The following is a 16,302-nucleotide window of genomic DNA, read 5'->3' on the forward strand; positions in this document are numbered from 1 at the left end:
TTTTTAATGACAGTCTCCCTGTTTTTGTTAGTGGTTAGTGTAGACCTGTGTTGTATAACTGAAGAAACCTCTTGAGCACAGAGAGGGTGAGTTGGAAGTCTATGCTGAAGTAAATAATTTAGTAAGCTGCTGTTGTTTTTTTTTTTTGTTTTGTTTTGTTTTGTGCTGCAGAGTTGTCTCGATTTTTATGTATTTATTTTAATACTTTTTGGCATTGGAGAAATGGACAACATGCCCAATAGGAGAAACCAGAAGCATTTCCTAGAAATTATTGTATGCTTTATCCACAAGTGGAAATCAAAGTTAATTTTGCATTTTCTATTAATTGTGTCGAGAAAATGTTGTTGATCCCCAGCAAAGTCAGAGGGGAGTGAAAAAATAATTTTCTGTGGATTTGTGGCCAACTCAATTGCACCAGAATAGACAGTTTTCTGTGGTTTGCTGGAAACCACATTAAATGACATTAAAATGAAGTAAAGTGTCTCAGTCAATCAAGAACCAGAGAGACCATAGTGTTTCTGACTCTCAAGCAAATAATAGTTTTCAGCAATTATGTAGCACAAAAATCTGAGCCTTCTAAACTCATTAGTGTGTTTAGACATCACCAGAATAAATCTAACCTTTTCACCTTCAGTTTATTCCTCAAACAGAATAAGAAAGTGGCAGTTTTTCTTCTCCAGCAAAAGAAAACTTGAATTTGTAAGCAGTTGTTTTTCATATTGTTTAGTCATATTTTTTTCACTAGACCCACTGAGAAGATATCCATATACTCCTTTTGGTAAAACAGTATCTTCTTATTACTATAGCAAAAGCCATATCCTAGACTAACAAAAGCTATGGCCTTTGGCGTTTGAGAACATGTTGAGAAAAGAAGGGAGCATGGATGTAATGAAGACAAAAAATACCTGACACCTGGCTGTAAGGAAACACAGAATCCCAGAATGGCTCAGAGCCAAAAATGGAGGGTAAGAGCAGAATTGTGACTAGGGAATTGGGCAGGGGGGCTGGGGAAGAAGTGGCAGTGCTGTTAAAAGAAAAATCCTTTTTCTCTATCTGTAAGTGTTGTCCAGAGGCACACTACAATGCTGGCCTTTGTCACTGAACCTGTTTGCTCACAGTCTCATCTGAGCCCTCTGCACCAAGTGCAGCCTAAGCACTGACATTGACTGCCTGGCAGACATCTCCTGTAAAGTAATACTGTCTACATGAGTGTTTTTTTTTTTTTCTTTCATTTCTTTTTTTTTTTTTTCCTCCTAGAATTAGAGCTTAAATAGCCAAGAGAAAGACAATAGGCATGAAAGAAAATTGAGATACAATCACAGCCAGTGCCACTTTATGCCCCAAAGGATCACCAAAGGAGTCCCATCCCCTGCAAGATAAGCAGTATTGTTGAGATCTAAAAAGCTATAAAACAAAATTGAGTAGTTCTGATTTTTCTTCAACTTATTGTCTCTTTGTACTAGAAGGATCCTCTCCGCAGTGCTGTTACTGCAATGCCTGGGTAGAGGTTATTTTCTTGTGAGCTTGAACTCATGCACTGTGTAAGTGCATGATAATATTCAAGTATGCAATGAATCATCCATGGTCATAAGAACTCTAGTACAGTCTTTATTGTACTGTTACAATTGTATGAAGCCGAACCCCATGGTATTTTTATTATATATTAACTAGGTGGTATTTATTGACATGGTAGAGATGCTAATGTTGTTCTTCATTTCACTGAAAATTCCTACCTGTGATACCCTTTATCTGACATTGGTTGTAGATTGACAGAGTATTTTTCAGAATATCAATGTTGTGGCATTCATTTGCTTCTTCCTCTTATCTTTTTAATATGGAAGTTGAAATCCTAATTGCCAGACCATGAGAAATAGAAATTATATAGCTAGAATCCACCTTCCATCCCCAAATGGCTGCAAAAAGTTTAGCACTTGTTTTCTGGATTGTTAAAAAAAGAAAGAAAGAAAAAAAAAAAAGCAATAAAATAAAACTATGAAGAACATTTGCTGGTTATATCCCTATAACATGACATTTTTCACTGCTTCTTAGCACTGTATCAGATCACTTTACACATTAAGAAATGAGGCCTTAAGGAGAGTGGAAAGGAACTCTTGCTAGTGTCCGGCAGCATTATTTGTTTTTAACTCTCTGGCAGACTCCCAGAACTTGTATGCTTTTGTGAGATTGTGCCTAGAATAGCAAGAGATGTGGTATTTTGGCCATCTCTTGAGCTTGAGAAGATACAAAGCAGGCTTTGATGAGCCTGAGAAAACAAGAGAGACAGTCACCCCAGTGGAGCAAATTTATCTCATCAGTTTTTCTGTTTCTTCCTTACCTTTTACAGTGGCAAAAGTGCCATACACAAAGTAAAAGCACCTGGAAAAGACAATATTAATCTGTATTTTAGTGTTAGTATAATAATTAGAAATGTTAAGATACAGTTTTATATATATTAAAAATATACCTGTTGTTATTGATTATTTTAATCTATGTTGCAGATTTTACATAAATTTTGTTGAACTGATATTTGTGTATGTGTATGCATTCTGATTTGTTGTCAGAGTGAAAGGCTTGTAGGAGCTAGCTCAGACTGAATGTGGAAGAGAGATATGCTTATGAGAATTGTTCAGAACATGGCTGGAAGACCTGGGGAAAAAAAAAAAAATCTATGGGGAATGGAAATAACAACAGCTCACTTGTCTTCAAAACTGTATAGTTGGTCAGAGAGTTGAGTTGACAGCAGTAGGAAACAGATTTAGCTGAGTCTGAACAGATCTGTTACTCAATATTCATATTGCTCTATAAGTTAATGTTAAATAAAGGGAAATGCCCTTTTTGTTTAATTTTAGAAGCTCCAAGGTAGCTGACATCTTAATTGGAGAAGGCTCCAGGTTTCTGTGAGAACATGTGGATATGTAAGAAGTGGAGTTACAACAGGAGGGATGTAAGAAAAAGGGGAAAACGACCCTTCTCCTCCTGCCCCCAACAGTGGGGTACATTTTGCTACAGTGAAATTTAGTAAAGGTTCGGCTAAATAAAATTATGTAGAAAAATTCCTTTTAAAGAATTTTGAAATGAAAAATACTTTTAAATGCCTTTTGTTCTGGTTAATATAGAAACTAAATACAGTTATTTAATCAGTTATTTAATCTTAAATAGTCCTTTCAATTCACTTTTAGTTTGGATTTGTAAAATACTCATTTAGGATGTAAAACACTTTGTTTTCACATTAAAATATTTTTTCTTCTATAGCTCTTTGATAAATGATTTCATACTTTCAAAGTTATTAGTAGAAAACAGTTTGAAATATAGTAAAAATATTTTATATATTTTGCATTTGAAAAATTATGCCATTAAAAAAAATTCTAAATATGATCTACTTGTAGAATTCATGAATAATCAATTAATTTTTTAGTTGTGGAAGAACCCAGCTCTTCCTACATGTTTATTATATTTTAATTGGAAATGCAAACAGATAACAGTGTTGTAACAACTCAGAATTTTTAGAAATAGATTTTAATTCTGCCAAAGAAAAGCAGTGTACTAATGTATATGTGATTGTAATGGGGGAAGGGGGAAAAGAGAGAGGTGAGAGTTTTAAAAACAGAACCCTAGAAGCAAGGCTTGAACTTGTTATAAAACTATATAGAAACTATACAGAAACTATACAGAAATGGAACTGTTAAGTTGAGCAACGATAATTATCCATGCTGAAAGCTTCCTATGCTAGTTTAGGTTATGATGGTCAGCTGTACTCTTCAGTGGAGCAGGATGCATCACAGGTTCTGTTTAGCAGCCATTGAAAAGACAGGTGGGAAAATTTATTTCCTTGGATGCTGTTCCTTAACCCACTACTGAACATAGGTTAACCATTGAAAAGATACCACTTCGTGCCAAGGAACAAAATGTGCTCTAATATGGCAAGCCAGTATTCATACACAGATGCAAACAACTTCCATTTGTTGCGGTTGTCCCTGTTCAGGTTGGAGTTGAAGCCCACAGGGGTCTGTCTGGGAGGCTGTTCTGTGCAAAAGAGGTGGTTTAGAGACTTTTGCAGTAAGCCTCTGAAATGATCCACTAAACATGTGCAAATACCAATTTTCAAAGACTTAAAGCGCAGCCAAAGCAGAATAAAAGACAAATCCATCTTGCCAGATTTCAGGTTTTTGCTTGGAGTCATGTTAGAAGTCTTCAAACAAACAGATGAGGAATTTAAAACATCTTGCAAAAACATTTCCTTCCAAAATATATCTTTTTATACAATTTAATGTTTTACTTAATTACTCTGAAAAGTAGCCTTAGACAGTTAAAGAGTGGGAAAGCTAAAGCTCAAACAGTTAAATTCCTGGCAGAGAAGAAGGAAAAAAAAAAAAAAAAGGTATACAATGTATTTTTTAAAGCAGCTTTAACAATGGGCTTTATTATTATTTTATTTAATTGAAACACACTGCCTCTACTAAAATATATATATATATTTAATAAATAAAAGCATAAAATTACAAGTATTAATTGGTCCTTCAGAGATCACTCTTTACTTTTTTTTTCTTTTCTCTTTTTTAGTTCAGGAAAACACATACTGAACACAAACCTGCTTCTGATTAAGTTAGTGAAAGCAGGACTCTGATAAACATTTAGTTTGACAAAATGAATTCAAGATGTTGGAATTATTTCATCCAGTTTATTAAACATTTTTCCTGAATCCTTCATTCAATGAAAATGTAAGATTTGAGTAGGTCTATTACATCGTCTCGAGAACTTTTTAGGCTAAAGGTAAACTAAATGCAACCAGAAAGGTGAATTGAATGACATCTGTTACACAGAAGGCAATGTGCACTTGAATAAATATATCACATAGAGATATATTAAAATAATCCCCTTACTTGTTCACACAGGGTAGAGCACCCAGGATAAGCATAAATGTATACAAGTGGTTTTGTGAAGCCTTTTATCGTTTTGGATATCCTTTTTTTTTTTTTTTTTTTTTTTTCCTTAATAGACTGCAAGTGCAAGATGTATTTTACTCATCTAAATAAAATGTGTATTTGTAAATATACTATTTTAAAAATAGTGTTAATTAATGAACTTGCCCTGTGTGGACATCTATCTGCCTTTTGCTAGATGCTGACTGTAGAAAACAAATATAAGACATTATACTTTTCTGCATAAAAGATTTCATACTGGTGTGGGACAAAAACTATTCCTTTTATAAAATTGGTGTATGTTCTTTGATAAGCAAATGAAAACCAGTGGACTTAGTTTTCTGATTAATAAAATCTGATTGATTTAAGTGTGAAGAGTGCTTAAGATGGATAGTTCTTACATACAGTATCTGGGTAAATCAATGATTTTGGTTATGAAATGTAGCTGAAGCATTTAAATTTGTGGCCATGGTAAATACCTGTCTGAAAATAAATTATTGTAGTTTTCATGCTAAACAAGAAAAAAATACATGTGAACTTTTCAAGTTAGGACTGCTCATTAGGTATCTCTGGGCTGATTGTACTTGAACAGGAAATCATGACACTTTAACTGCTAAGTGAACACGTGGGGAGTATTAAACTGTATATGCAATGAAACACACATTGTTTATTTTGTGTAGCATTCTCCTGCTCCCTTAAATACATACAAGATGGAAACTCACATACTTTTTTTAACCTTTAGCTGCTATCCTTGTACAGAAACTACTAAACAAAAACTGACGGAATAGTAAACCACTTGAGTTCATTTTATTTCATCTAACACTGATCACATTTCCAGTAGACAATAAATATAATGCACTGCTGACAGATGTGTGGAAATGTATATACAATTAGATGATGAAATTTGGGTCAGAGCAGTTCAAATCTCAGTTTATGCCTTTGCATTTCCGTGAATATTGCAATAAAATTCCTACCTGCTGATGCATGACCTTCTGCAATATCAGCTTACCCTGGCTCATCCAGGCTGCTGTTGGGAAGACTGCCCTGCCAACAGCATAGCGGTGCATCTCAGGCAGGATTCAAGCATTTATTGGAGTAAATGAGATTTTTTGCCTGGCTTTGGACAAGACCTTGGTGCATTCTCCCAGCTGAGATGTAGTATTTCCTAAACTAGAAGATACTCAAGACATGAAAGCTCTAAACCTGGACCCTGGACAGGCTAGAGAGTTGGGCCTGTACAAACCTCATGAAGTTCAACAAGGCCAAGTGCAAGGTCCTGTACCTGGGCTGGGGCAATCCCAAGCACAAATACAGCCTGGGCAGAGAATGGATTGAGAGTAGACCTGAGGAGAAGGATTTGGGGGTAATGGCAAATGAAAAGCTCAACATGAGCCAGCAACATGCACTTGCAGCCCAGAAAGCCAACTGTATCCTGGGCTGCATCAAAAGCAGCGTGGTCAGCAAGGCGAGGGAGGTGATTCTCCCTCTCTGCTCTGCTCTCATGAGACCCAACTTGGAGTACTGTATTCAGCTCTGGGACTCATGCACAAGAAGGACATGGATGTATTAGAATGAGTCCAGAGGAGGGCTATGAGATTGATCCAAAGGCTGGAACACCTCTCGTGTGAAGACATGCTGAGGGAGTTGGGTTGTTCAGCCTGCAGAAAAAGAGAAGACTCCAGGGAGACCTCATTGCAGCCTTCCAGTACCTGAAGGGGGCCTACAGGAAAGCTGGGGAGGGACTCCTTGTCAGGGAGTGTACTGATAGGACAAGGGGGAATGGCTTTAAACTGAAAGGGGTTAGATTTAGATTAGAGATAAGGAATAAATTCTTCACTCAGAGGGTGATGAGGACCTGGCACAATGTGTTCAGAGAATCTATGGATTGCCCCAACCCTGGAAGTGTTCAAGGCCAGGCTGGATGGGGCTTTGAGCAACCTGGTGTAGTCGGAGGTGTCCCTGCCTATGACAGGGGGGTGGGAACTAGATGGTCTTTAAGGTCCATTCCAACCCAAACCATTCTGCGATTCTGTGATCTGTGTCTTGGAGTAAATGAATGTAATGAGAGGCAAAGTGAATGACCCAGGATTTCAGCTGAACTGGGAGCACAAAATGGAAAACATTGTCATTCTGGATTTTTTTCATATCTTGGAGGAAAAAAAAAATATATATATATATATATATATTCAGACAGCAGACCCATATTATATTGAAATATGGTGAGTTTTGTTTGTTTAATTGATTGATTGATTTTGTTTTGTTTTGTTCTGTTTTGTTTTTCCCAGAAGAGGATGTGTGGAGTACAGAAGACAGTTTCAAAATGAAACTTGCAATAAATAATTAGGATTCTGGGTGTTGCATATGCAGTTGGCCACTGCTCTTCCTGGCCATAATATGAAGATACAGGAGCAGTTGTGCTTAATGAACTATCCCAACTGTTCTCTTTTTAGTCATTTCAGCCTTCTACAATTCATTTGGTCTTTACAGCTGTGTAAGACAATCTTTCTGTTGGCCTTTGTAGTATACATATGGTAAATGGTTCTCCTATTGCAGATGGGCTGGCAACTTTGCTTATAGATAGAAAAAAGGCTTCTTTGGGGAAAAAAAAATCTCAGTAATTAATTTATAACTGAAGCAAGGAAAAGGCAAGCACACACTGCAAATTAGATTGTTATTACCAGTCTAACAAGAAACACTCCTTGTCTGCTTTGTCTGAGAAAGGGAGATCTGTTGTCACTGAATGAAAGCCATCCACAGTCCCTCAGTACAACTCTGACACTGGAATCCATTGTGGTCTGTATCTACATCATTGTTTTTTATTGAAAGTTTTCGAGTCTCCTAGAAACGACTCAGAAGAAAAAATATCAAGTAAACTAGTAAGAATATATGCATTTTTAAGAGTGAAGAAACTTTCAGATGTATGGAAAAGGCCTGTTAATTTACCTGTGTGTTCTGTTACTATGATTTAGTATGGATTCAGTGACTACTGGTGGTTGGAACACAGACAACGGGAGGCAGAAGTTCTTATTCTGATTTGCTCTGCAATGACTGACTTTTTACTTAATTTCTCTGTTTTCTTCTAAGAAATACATACTTACATACATTTATCCAGTTATCCATCTAGCCATCCATCCTTGCATGTATGCAAGCATACATATATTTATATATCTATATGCACTGCCTTATGTACATCTTATACAAGCTCTTTGAGCAGTTTTGTAAGCCTGTGTCTTTTACTTCATAATACTTGGAGGAAAAGTGGGTAATACTGGAGTTGCTGTTCACAACAAATTATTTGCTACTTTTTTAGGTGTAGTAAAAAACAACAACAACAACAACAAAAACTCACAGGAACAGCTATTGATTTGTTAATCTAGCTACATTGCAAATTTTCCATGTAAAAATGCTTTTTTACAAAAAGTAGATTATTATAGGTAGTACCACAATATATATAAATACCATCACCTTATTTAACAGGTCTATGGAAATGCAAGATCTAGCAAGTCCTCATAATCTTGTTGGAAGCAGTGATGCACCAGGTAGTTCCAAACTGGATAAACCTAATCTCAGTAGTACATCAGTTACAACAAATGGAACAGGAGGTAAGTGTAAAACATTTCTGGTGCATAGAAAGTTTGGGCTAGCTTTTAGTCATATGCATTTTTAACATTATTTCAATGATGAGCATAAACCCGCTTATAAACCCAGAAAGAAATATTTTAAAAATTCCAGTCATAACAGTGTAAATCTACTAATCCCTATTTCTCCAATTTCCACCAATTGAAATAAGAGGCAGAACTATGCAAATGTGAAACTAAGAAAATTGTTGTACAGTTGTACCAGGTCTTAAAGGCTTGGTTATACCTGTTGGTAACTTGAAATATATTGCATTTTCTGCTTCATACTTCATTGCTAAACAATAATTTACTGTTATGCCCTAAACTACACCCATGTAGATTTATTTTCAAACTCTGTTGAAAGAAGTACATCAAAATTGTCACTACTGCTGGCTTAGGTAATTTTTCTTTTATGATGAACATGCTAATTCTATTTCTTGGAATGAACGTTTGTCATAAAGAGATTTTTAGGTTTACCTCAAAACTTACTGTTTCTTATTGCTGTATCTATTACTGTAGACACAGCACTGCAGTGCAGATACAATACTGATGTTCCAATATTTTCAGATAATAGATTCTTCCATAGCTGAGACAGAGGAGTAGGAGGAAGGGTACCACATTCTGAGTTGGAGTCCTGGCCCCATTACTGTTCACAAGAGTGACACCATGGATACAAGTCCAGCTGGAGTTTCAGTCCTCTTTTTTGGAGCTTATACATGGCTGTAGTTTAACAGCTGGCACCAAAAAGACCTTTGTAGTTTGTTCTTTCTGGCCACGATGTAAAACATTTTATTTACTTATCCCTATTTTAAATATATTTATATATATATATCTGTAAATCTCAGTAAAAAGTGAATATGCGTATGAAGGGAATAGAGCCCTACAAAAAAAAAAAAAAAAAAAAAAAAGCTGAACCATTAAGGTTCAACCTATTTATTTATTTTTAATAGAATCCATATTCCAGCTTAAATAGAAGGGAAAACTTCAAGCATACCATTAAAGAACAGTAATAAATATATGCCCCTATATTATACTTTCATAAATAAACTGGTTAAAATAATGCTCATAAAATACAATGCAAATACAAAAATACAATACAATGCAGTTAAAAGACTTGGCTCAAAGAGTAAAAACACTTACTTGCATTGAAGAATATTCATGTACACTGAACAGACATTCGGACAATGAACCATTGTACCATTCCTGTCCTCAGGAGACAACATGACAGTTTTAAATACTGCAGACTGGTTGCTGAGTTGCAGTACTCCCTCCTCTGCAACAAGTATGAGAGATCCTGGTACAGTGCATGTGTGTGGTGGTGTCTCTGTGACTGCTGTGTAACTTCTCTTGGTTTGCTCTGTTCTTTTGTTCTGTGTTTTGAACATTTCCATGTTGTTTTTTCCACCCTTTCCCAAGAGGCTATTCCCACAGCCAGAAAACTGGAGGGAAGTTGCAATATATAGTTATCTTACTGTACTTTGAAAGACATTCAAAGAGCAAGGAGAATTTTAGTAAACTTAAAATTAGCTTAACTGCATAGATGCACTGAGAGCCTGGGAGAGCCCCGTGTGGTGAACATGCCGGGAAGGGCTAATTCTCAGCATTTCTGTAAGTCAGACCAACAGATTTTCCACTGAATGTGGAATGTAGCACTGATTGTGCTACTACATGTAACTTGCCACACGTGTCTCACAAACGTTTGGCCAAATTTTCCAAGATGTTGTTTTCATTTAGGAGTTTCCTCTCCCATGTGTTATTAATTGTTATGAGATACAATGATTAATAATAATCATATATGTATCATTGTCACAGTACATATGAGATTAATCACAGGTGTAAATGTTCATCACTGTGACTCTCTATAAGCCATTACACAGGTGCTTAAGCTGTGAGGGTTTGGACTAAATTTAGGAAGATCTTAAAAAGTTTCCTTCTGAAAAAAATAGGAATAGATTGCCATTTGCAAGTCAGAGTTAACAATAAATAAAAGATAGATAAATAGACAGATAGATAAATCAGACAAGCACAAAAGAATATTTTACATTAGAATAAATGGTTCCATGTGAATGTTCCTGCTGAATTTAAGTTTAAGGAATTTAAGTTTAAGGAAGGCTAATTTAGTCTGTCACCTCAGTTAACTATTCAGCATGTTGAGATCAATATAGAAGGTAATAATTTAACTAGTAATTAATAACAGTGGGGAAATGTAGTATGAAACTACTTGCATTACTGAGGGCACTTCAGCTTTGGTACAAACTGAAATTAAATTTTCCAAAGGCAGTAGCGTGTTTAGATCTGTGCTTGAATATGTCCTGGTGAGCCCAATTTGTTCTGTATCTGTGCTTTTTAATATATCTGTACTTTTTAATATATCTGTCATTGTGGGATATGTGCTTAAACTGTGTGGAGTTTTGCATGTGCCATAACTTGTCCCTTCATGAGGTGTGTATGCTACAGGTTTTCCCTGGCTGCCTTTATTTGGCTGCTTCCATGTGCCTGCCATCTCCATCCTTCATCTCAGATGTTCTGCCCAAACTGGGCCCTATCTCCTGCCCTCCAGACCTGGCACAGCTCTAAGCTGAGCCTCAGCTTGCCAGGCAGCTGCCAGCCACCACAAGAGAAGTGCTGCATTTGGCTGCTGCCCTCTGTACAACTTTCATAGCTCATTGGCTAAACAACAGAAAAAAAAAATGGAAGAAGATGAGCCTTTAGTCACACTTGTTTGCTCTAATATTACCTTCTATCTATTGCATGTGCTTGTCCAGCTTTGGGCATAGTAGTAGCATCTCCTGCCCCTAAAACTCCGTGCACATTCTCAGTCCTTAACACATAGAGGTTCTTTAGGAAAAAAAAAGAGGTTGTAAAAGTCAGAGTAAAAGTCATGTTGACCTGTTAAGTTTCTTCATCGAATAAAGAACTTATATTGTAGAAATTACTGACAGTTTGGAGTAGTAGTCGGAGTTACTTTAGAAGTAATTAGGTTTGGGAGAAATCCCTGGAGGTCAGCAGGGCCAAGTCCTACTCTGAGTAGGGCTCATGGCAGCGTCCAGTCCAGTGCTGAGTATCTCTGAGGGTAGAGGTGCCACAGCCACTCTGGGCACTGTCCCAGGGCCTGACTACTCTCATGGTGAAAACTGTTTTACATCTAATTGGATTGTTCCCCTGTGTCAGTTGCCTCCACTCCATTCACAGGACACATTCACAGAAGAACACGCCTTTGTTCTTCATCTTCTTTGCACTTTCCCATTAGGTAGCTGAAGGCTAGCAGTTAGTTTTCCCATCAGCCTTCTCTACTTAGGACTGAACAACCACAGCTTCTTCTGTCAGTCTTTGTACATCATGTGCCCCAGCCCTGACCATCATGGTAGCTCTCACTCTGTTAACATCTGCAGTCTTCACTGTTAGCAACACTCAAATGCTTGAGAACACTTTTCATTTTATTTTTACTCTTTCAGTACTTAAAACAATCCACACTTAATCCACACTTAAAAAATAAATAAATAAAAATGAACACAACAGAATATTAAATTTATACTCTTTTAAGTATTCACTCACAATGATGGCTCAAACTCGATCTTTGCACTATGTCTAGAGCAGTTGCCTTAGTAGTATTACAACCACACTTTATCTCACGTGTCAGGAAACCTATGGATGATTTTGTGTTTTGATTTAGTGTCAGCTTGTTTTGATTTCAGCTTTAAAGTTTTTGTTTGTTTGTTTTGTCTGATGTTAGAATTGTTCTTTTTTGTTCTTTTTTTTTTTTTTTTTAGTTAGCATAGTGCTTTTTCACCCTCTTGTTTTAATGACATGCAACTTAAAAAAATAAAACAATAAAAAAAGTATTAGTCCAAATGTCTAGCTACACTGAGGAAAGACCTTGATGAATTCCTTACTGTGATAAAATCTGAATGTAACAAAGTAGAACTGTTTAAAATCAAGCACATAAAAAAATAATTGCTACAAGTATTTTTCAACAAAACACAGTGACAATATGCTTTTTTTTTTCCCTCAAGTTAAGTACATGAGAGGGTTTCTTTTGTTTTAGATCATTTTCTGCTTGACAGGGAGAGAAAAAGTTGGTGAATGTTTGTGCTGATGGAAGTGCACTGCAGCTGGCATTAACCAGAAATAGACAAAACTGTAGTAAACACTTCAATTTGTTACTGAAGCTTTGGTTAAAGAAAATGGTTAGGCGCAAACTGAAGTGTCCTTCTGGATGCAATACTAAACATAGGTTTGTAGCTCAGTATGGGCAATACTGCAATACCTGCTTGAATAGAAAGAGTTAAAGGTGCTGAAAAGTAGGTTTTTTTCATGTAGGTAAATGTCTACACTCTGAAGAGAAAAGAGACATGCAGCTTATAAAGTAACATATGACCAAAGAGCTTCAGAGGGGAAAATAAAAAACTTTTCCACTTACTACGGTTTGACATTCTCCTTCTGAGGTATAGGCAGACATCTGTATTTAGTAATCGGAAAGGCCTGAGATTCAGTGGAGTGGAGTGATTGTTATTTTGTAGCAAATGACCCCTAAGCTTTTTCCTGCTACATATTTTATTGATTTTATTGATGAGAATAAAAGTACCTTTCGCGCTTAAATAGAGAAATGGGAACAGTTACAAATGACTTTGTTCATTTTATGTAATCTTTGCCAGTTTTTGTTTTGCTTTGTTGTTTGTTATTTAAACTCCCCCAACCTCAGGTTTGCCCATGAAGTCAAATGTGGGTGCAGTGATGTTGATGGCTTAGCTGACATCCCTCGGAGGGGTCAGGTAGCTAGCTGGCAGAAAATGCTTTTGATCAGGATATGTTACATCTGCTGAGGGGCTCAGCCAGCCTGGTTGTCACAGCAAAGGCTTCTCCACAAACCAAAGGTCTTTCCGGTTCCAGTGCCTGGCATATGACTGTGGCAGTGGCACATACAGGTCCTCATTGCCACTGCACTCTGCATGCCTGGGCTGTGATCAGTGCTGTGATCCATAAGCAGGCCCCTGATATGTCTGATAAATGTGCACACATGCCTAACTGATCATCACAAGGCAACTGTGGTAACATGTTGGGGTTTGCCAATGTTAGTGTTTTTGACATTTGCCAGTAAAATATCTATTAAAAGTAGCAGCATATTCTGCACTGCTGTTTCTTACCACATCAGTCAGTGGTTCCCAAACTCTGTTGCAAAAATCCATGCTAAAAGGTCTGTGTAGGTAACATGTTAAACTATAAAATCTGGATTGCCGCTGTGGTGCCTTCGGTTATGGCTTGGATGGTAGGACTGCATGATTATCTGTAAGAAATATTTTGAGTTTATAGTGGACCCAAATGTTTGGTAACCTCTGAATTAGAAGCTGACTTGTTACAGCTGTCATTTGTGCCCCACTGTAGTTCTTTTACTTCTTTTCTTTTAAACTTCACTCTTCTTTTATGGAAGATTGCTTGCTGGTGACCTAGCTCAAAATAAATAAATAAATAAAATCCCACAGATACTGCAAAAGGTGAAGGAGGAGGCAGAATGCTGGCACTGTGAAAGTAATTTGCTTCCATATGAGCATGAAACTGTATTATTATTGTTTCACTCGTCAGGCAAAACTATTTTTGTGATGTGCTATATCCCTTGACAGCTAATGTTTCCTTCCTCTCTGCTACTCTTAGGGAATTATTGGAATCAATTAGATTTAGGTTGAAATCACCCCAGAAGGTATTTCAGTTGCTAAAGCCAGTAGATAGCCGAATGCACAGATAAAAAGCTATATAGATGCTTGGCCATTCCAGATGGTAGCAATGGTAGAGTGTCTCAGTGCTATGGTAGAGCAAAGGTCGAAGCTGTTGCACCACATGCTTATTATATCTGGACTACCACTAGTGAGACAGGCATGAGGACTCCAGTATAAATTTAGAAGTAAAATCTCATGTCTACTTATTCTTCTATGTAGTGTCTCTTCTTGCAGTCAAAACAGAGCCCATGAACAGCAACGAAACAACAACAACAACTGGAGATGGATCGCTTGACACTTTTACTGGGTCAGGTAAAGCCATAATGAGATCATATATTGCTATACACACATTAATGTAGTATTTAATAACCTTCACTAATGAGCATTGCACTGCATGGAAGTGATCTTTTAGAAGCCACAAAAAGTAACATTTTAATACCAAATAATAATTCTAGCTTTTTTGTTTGTTTGTTTCTGTAGATTAAAAAAAAAAAAACTGCATTTTTCATGAGCTATGATTGTAAAAAGCAGCTTTAATAATGACTAAGACCATTCCTGTATGTAAAAATCTTACAGTAATAATGTTATTATTATACCATAGCTTTTTTTCAGTACTAGTCTTGTATGATTTTAGGAAGAAAAAAAATAGATTAAATTTTTAAAGGCTGTTCTAATTTGTAAAATTTTAAATCTTAAGGGTTATATTTTAATGCTAACCTTTCTATCTGTATGAACATTGTGTTATTTTAAACACTGACCGGATTTCCCTAAGCCACTTTCTCTCCATGTAAATATTTCAGTTTAAGTATTTTAAATATGTTAATATTAATCGTAAATTTCAGTTACCTCTTAAAAAATTAAGCCAGCAGCAACTTCTAAGTAGTTTCCTATAAATTACTAAAAGGCGATGGACTGTGAAAAATTATGGAAAAAAAACTGCCTTCTAATTATTAGGCTGAATCCTGCTAAAAATAACATTAGAAGGGAGAGAGAGGAGAACTGATTTCATGTCTGAAAATACCAATTCAGCAATTGGTATTGGAAATACCAATTCAAGACTGAAATTTCACTGAAACCAAGAATTGCCATGCCACTGATTTTGGTAGACATAGGTAGTCACAGCCTATTTAAAATATTCTGGAAATCACGATGCTTCTGTATAATTAAATTGTTTTAAAAACTGAGCATATGCTTCTGGAATTGTTTTTAGGCATCAGTAAATGCTGATATACTCTGAAGTTTGTTATTCAAAAAAGAATTGAAAACAAATTTTGTGCCTGAAATAAAGATCTTTTGTGAGATGTAAAGCAGCATATACTTTTTCTGATTAGTAAAAATGAAAAAAAAAAAAAGTTCTCATTATGAAAGAAACAACATCAACTTAAAATCTAATATGTTCCATTAAAAAAAAAAATTGTCTTGGCTAAAAATGTTGGCTTTCTTTTTTCTTCCCTGTGATTATTGATACTCTGTCCTAAGATTTTATTAGTAATGATTACAGGTTATAAAATGTCTGACTATATGTGATTTTGGCATTGTTGATGAGGTTTTTATCAGTCTGTCCCATGTATTTAAGACATCTGAGTTGTATCCCACATGTAAAACATGGCTAAGGCAACATTTGCAGGAAGGAGGTGCCAAAAATTGCAGTTCAAGTTCATTCTTAGGTACCTAAATAACAGCTTGATTTTCAGGATGCCACTCACCCCTTAGCTTCCACTGACAGGAAAAGAAGCATTGAGATCTTTGGAGATTTGAAAACAGTTGGCGCTGCCAAAAAATGAAGGAACTTGAGGTTTACACAATCTTTTTTTGTCCATTAGCCACCTGCATATTCAAATGAAAAATGAGCCTGATTCTCTGTTTAAGCCACAAACTCAAGTATTCAATGAGTATGGTCATTCAAAGTGGGAAATTAGTAGTCTGCCTGTCGAAGTGATGTGCAGTCTTCATCATCAGAATGAGAGGCAGAGCTGCCTTCACAATGTACTGAGCCTTTCTTAAGGAGTAAATCCATTACTTGCCTTTTACTGGTACTTGTAAACTGGACAATAT

The 16,302-nt window shown here is 36.2% G+C and overlaps 1 protein-coding gene across 12 annotated transcripts in view; it reads left to right on the forward strand.

The window, feature by feature from the left end:
* EYA4 (EYA transcriptional coactivator and phosphatase 4) overlaps nt 1-16,302 on the forward strand; it is a 157,988-nt gene that overhangs the window by 95,828 nt on the left and 45,858 nt on the right. For 6 of the 12 annotated variants that reach the window (XM_040552737.1, XM_040552743.1, XM_040552736.1 and 3 more), the window contains exons 4-5: nt 8,397-8,521; nt 14,467-14,559. In XM_040552737.1, the coding sequence (XP_040408671.1) occupies nt 8,397-8,521; nt 14,467-14,559 (218 nt within the window). Of the gene's footprint in view, nt 1-8,396; nt 8,522-9,749; nt 9,819-14,466; nt 14,560-16,302 lie in introns of all 12 variants that reach the window. The other 6 variants (XM_040552741.1, XM_040552735.1, XM_040552740.1 and 3 more) reach the window with 3 other exon arrangements.

The sequence above is a fragment of the Cygnus olor genome, chromosome 3 (assembly GCF_009769625.2).
Source record: "Cygnus olor isolate bCygOlo1 chromosome 3, bCygOlo1.pri.v2, whole genome shotgun sequence".
In the NCBI taxonomy this organism is placed as follows: Eukaryota; Metazoa; Chordata; class Aves; order Anseriformes; family Anatidae; genus Cygnus; species Cygnus olor.